Source organism: Wasmannia auropunctata, unplaced genomic scaffold, assembly GCF_000956235.1.
Source record: "Wasmannia auropunctata unplaced genomic scaffold, wasmannia.A_1.0 LD336095.1, whole genome shotgun sequence".
Lineage (NCBI taxonomy): Eukaryota > Metazoa > Arthropoda > Insecta > Hymenoptera > Formicidae > Wasmannia > Wasmannia auropunctata.
In genome coordinates this window covers 3,878,456-3,881,161 of record NW_012026795.1, presented here as the reverse complement: position 1 = coordinate 3,881,161, position 2,706 = coordinate 3,878,456, and the positions used below count along the sequence as shown (strand labels likewise).

The 2,706-nt window shown below is 28.1% G+C and overlaps 1 protein-coding gene across 1 annotated transcript in view; it reads right to left on the bottom strand.

Moving 5' to 3' along the window:
* The window catches only part of LOC105462825, a 9,167-nt gene extending 7,329 nt beyond the window's left edge, over positions 1-1,838 (bottom strand). Inside the window, exons 1-2 of the mRNA XM_011709672.1 lie at positions 1,750-1,838; positions 956-1,235 (exon numbers count right to left, since the gene is read on the bottom strand). Of these exons, the coding sequence (XP_011707974.1) occupies positions 956-1,235; positions 1,750-1,809 (340 nt within the window). The 5' untranslated portion in view covers positions 1,810-1,838. The remainder of the gene's footprint in view (positions 1-955; positions 1,236-1,749) is intronic.
* Positions 1,839-2,706: the final 868 nt, after the last annotated feature.

The following is a 2,706-nucleotide window of genomic DNA, read 5'->3' as shown; positions in this document are numbered from 1 at the left end:
TATCCCCTGTGTGCCTTGTCGACTCAGTCCACATTCCTCCGCACCCTACGAACCGCCCCTCTACCGCGTTCTAGATTTCAATTCCGCGTGATAATTCGAAGGGTGGCACGTCCGCTCGTGCCTGGCGCCCAACTTCGCGTTTTTCGGTTGCTGCGTAATTGCGAGTTGATGTAATCGTTGCATTGAGCCGGATTAGTGTCGGTCAACGACCGATCTTGTAGTCCGACACCAGAGAAAAGTGCGGTCACAGTATATAGAATATTCCATGTCAAATTGGACAACATTCACTATCGATTGCTTAGTTTATAAAATATTTTGTTAGAATTTTTTAGTACACTATGTGCAATTGAAATTTTCTTTTTATTATTTCCTTCGTAACTTATTATAAGAACAAACATTTACAAAAATGAATTATATACCTTTTATAGACGTGTTATGTAAATAATGTATTTCATATCATTTTCCTTATTTAATTTCCTTATAGAAAAAAGTTTCTGCACATTGTGTGATCTCGTAAACTTTTTTTCTCGCCAAGATTTTGTCGATAACATTTTCTGAGATATTCAGACACTTTCAAAAACTTTTTTTTAACGATCTTAAAATGCCTTTTTTATTTTCTTTACAGTACACGTTTTAAAGTGTACACTTTACGTATACTAACGTGTACAGTACACTTTAAAACATGTACTGTAAAGAAAATAAAAAAGGCATTTTAAGATCGTTCAAAAAAAGTTTCAGAAAGTGTCTGAATATCTCAGAAAATGTTATCAACAAAATCTTGGCGAAAAAAAAGTTTACGAGATCACACAATGTGCAGAGACTTTTTTCTATGAGGAAATTAAATAAGGGAAAATGAAATACATTATTTACATATAACACGTCTATAAAAAATATATAATTCATTTTTGTAAATGTTTGCTGATGCCTATATAAGTTATTGTACATATGTATATACCTTTTATGGCGAGTACTTTAGTTGGATCCAACTTATTCCCTGTCGTGTCAGTATTGTCTGGTTTTACCTGTTTTGATTTTTTATTTTTCGTTCGATTAGATTCGCATCCAGTGACCGTTTTCTCTAGCAGAGTTTTACTTCCAAATATGGCAATAGCGATCTCTTTAACGAACAAACAGGCCTTATTTGATGATTTTTTGGCTATGCGCGATGAGTTGGCTTTATTTAAAATAGCATAGTATTTTTCTGTACATAAGTATATCCCATAGCCTAGATGGATCTGATAAAAATATATGTTATTATATTTTTATTAATTATATTCTGATAAACAGTTAAATAAAGAAAAATATATATGTAAAATTATAATAACTAAGATTATAGGTCTATTATAGGTCTATAATGCATTGATCAACCAGTTCTTTCAGTTTTGTAATTAATTGTGCACGGGTCAAACTAACAAAAAATTTCAAGACAATTCTTTACAATATAAAGATAAATTAAAAAATAAATATACGTATTCACATAAACAACTTCCAAAAATGTATTTAAAAAAAAAATTATCAAAAAAGTTAATATTCACTTATAATTGACACTTCAGTTTTTTGCATTTTTTAATTTAAATTGAAGTAATATTAATTGTCCCATAAATAATGTAATTTCGGATACAAAAGTGTGAACAGTTAAACATATGCTCGATTATTACAGCCCATGAATACAACATGTAATTTTTATACACAACATATATACAAGTTATACAACATATAATTTTTATACACGATATGCATTTAAAATACCTTTCCATTGTCGATTTTTCCGACAATGTCGCTGCATTCCTTTCCCGATGAGTTGGCCATACTTTTAATTTCCTTCTTCAAATCGGACAAAGAAGCTATTTTAAGAAACAAAACAATTGTGTCAAAAACAGGAATTGTAAAATTAATAAGATACAATAAACTTATATATAAATATACTATAACTTTGTACAGCTGAAAATTGGTTTATTACTGTTTTCTGCAATTCAATATTCAGAGCAAATAATTCTTTCTTCTCTGCCTGCTCATTTTCCAATAATTTTTCGAGTCGAGCATTGCGTTGTTCCAAATATTTAATTTTTTTATCTTTTTTCTTCAACTTCTGATCATTGTAAGAATCTTCGTAATAAATCTATAAATTATGAACGAAGCAAAACGAATATAAAATATATTGAAATAGTACATTGAATATAAATCATCATTTATATATTGATCTCTACAACTATATATACAGTGTTTCGTCAGACTGTATAAAGATTCGAGTGTGAGAAAAATTCGTAGTGTGAGAGAAAAATTCGAGTGTGAGAAAAATTCGTAAAATACATAGTCGTCGTAGTTGGAAACAAAGTACAACGTACTGGAAACAGAGATGGACATTTTTTAATTACTAATTACATTTTTAAAAATAATTAAAATAATTGTAATTACTAATTACTTCTTAAATGTGTAATTAAATTAAATATTAAACTTATTGCAATTATACAAAATGTATTTTATTTACTAATAACTTTAGTTTTAATTACACATTAAATTAGTATATTGAAATTGGTTTCAATTTTTTTGTAAAAAAACCATTAAACAAAAAAATATAAATGAAAAAATTATAATTAAAAATAAAATTGTTTAAAAAAAAAAAAAACTCCCGACTGCTGCCGGAAGTAAAGAAATGCACATAACATCGCAGAAATCTCTAAAAATTGAATATAAAAATAAAAACTA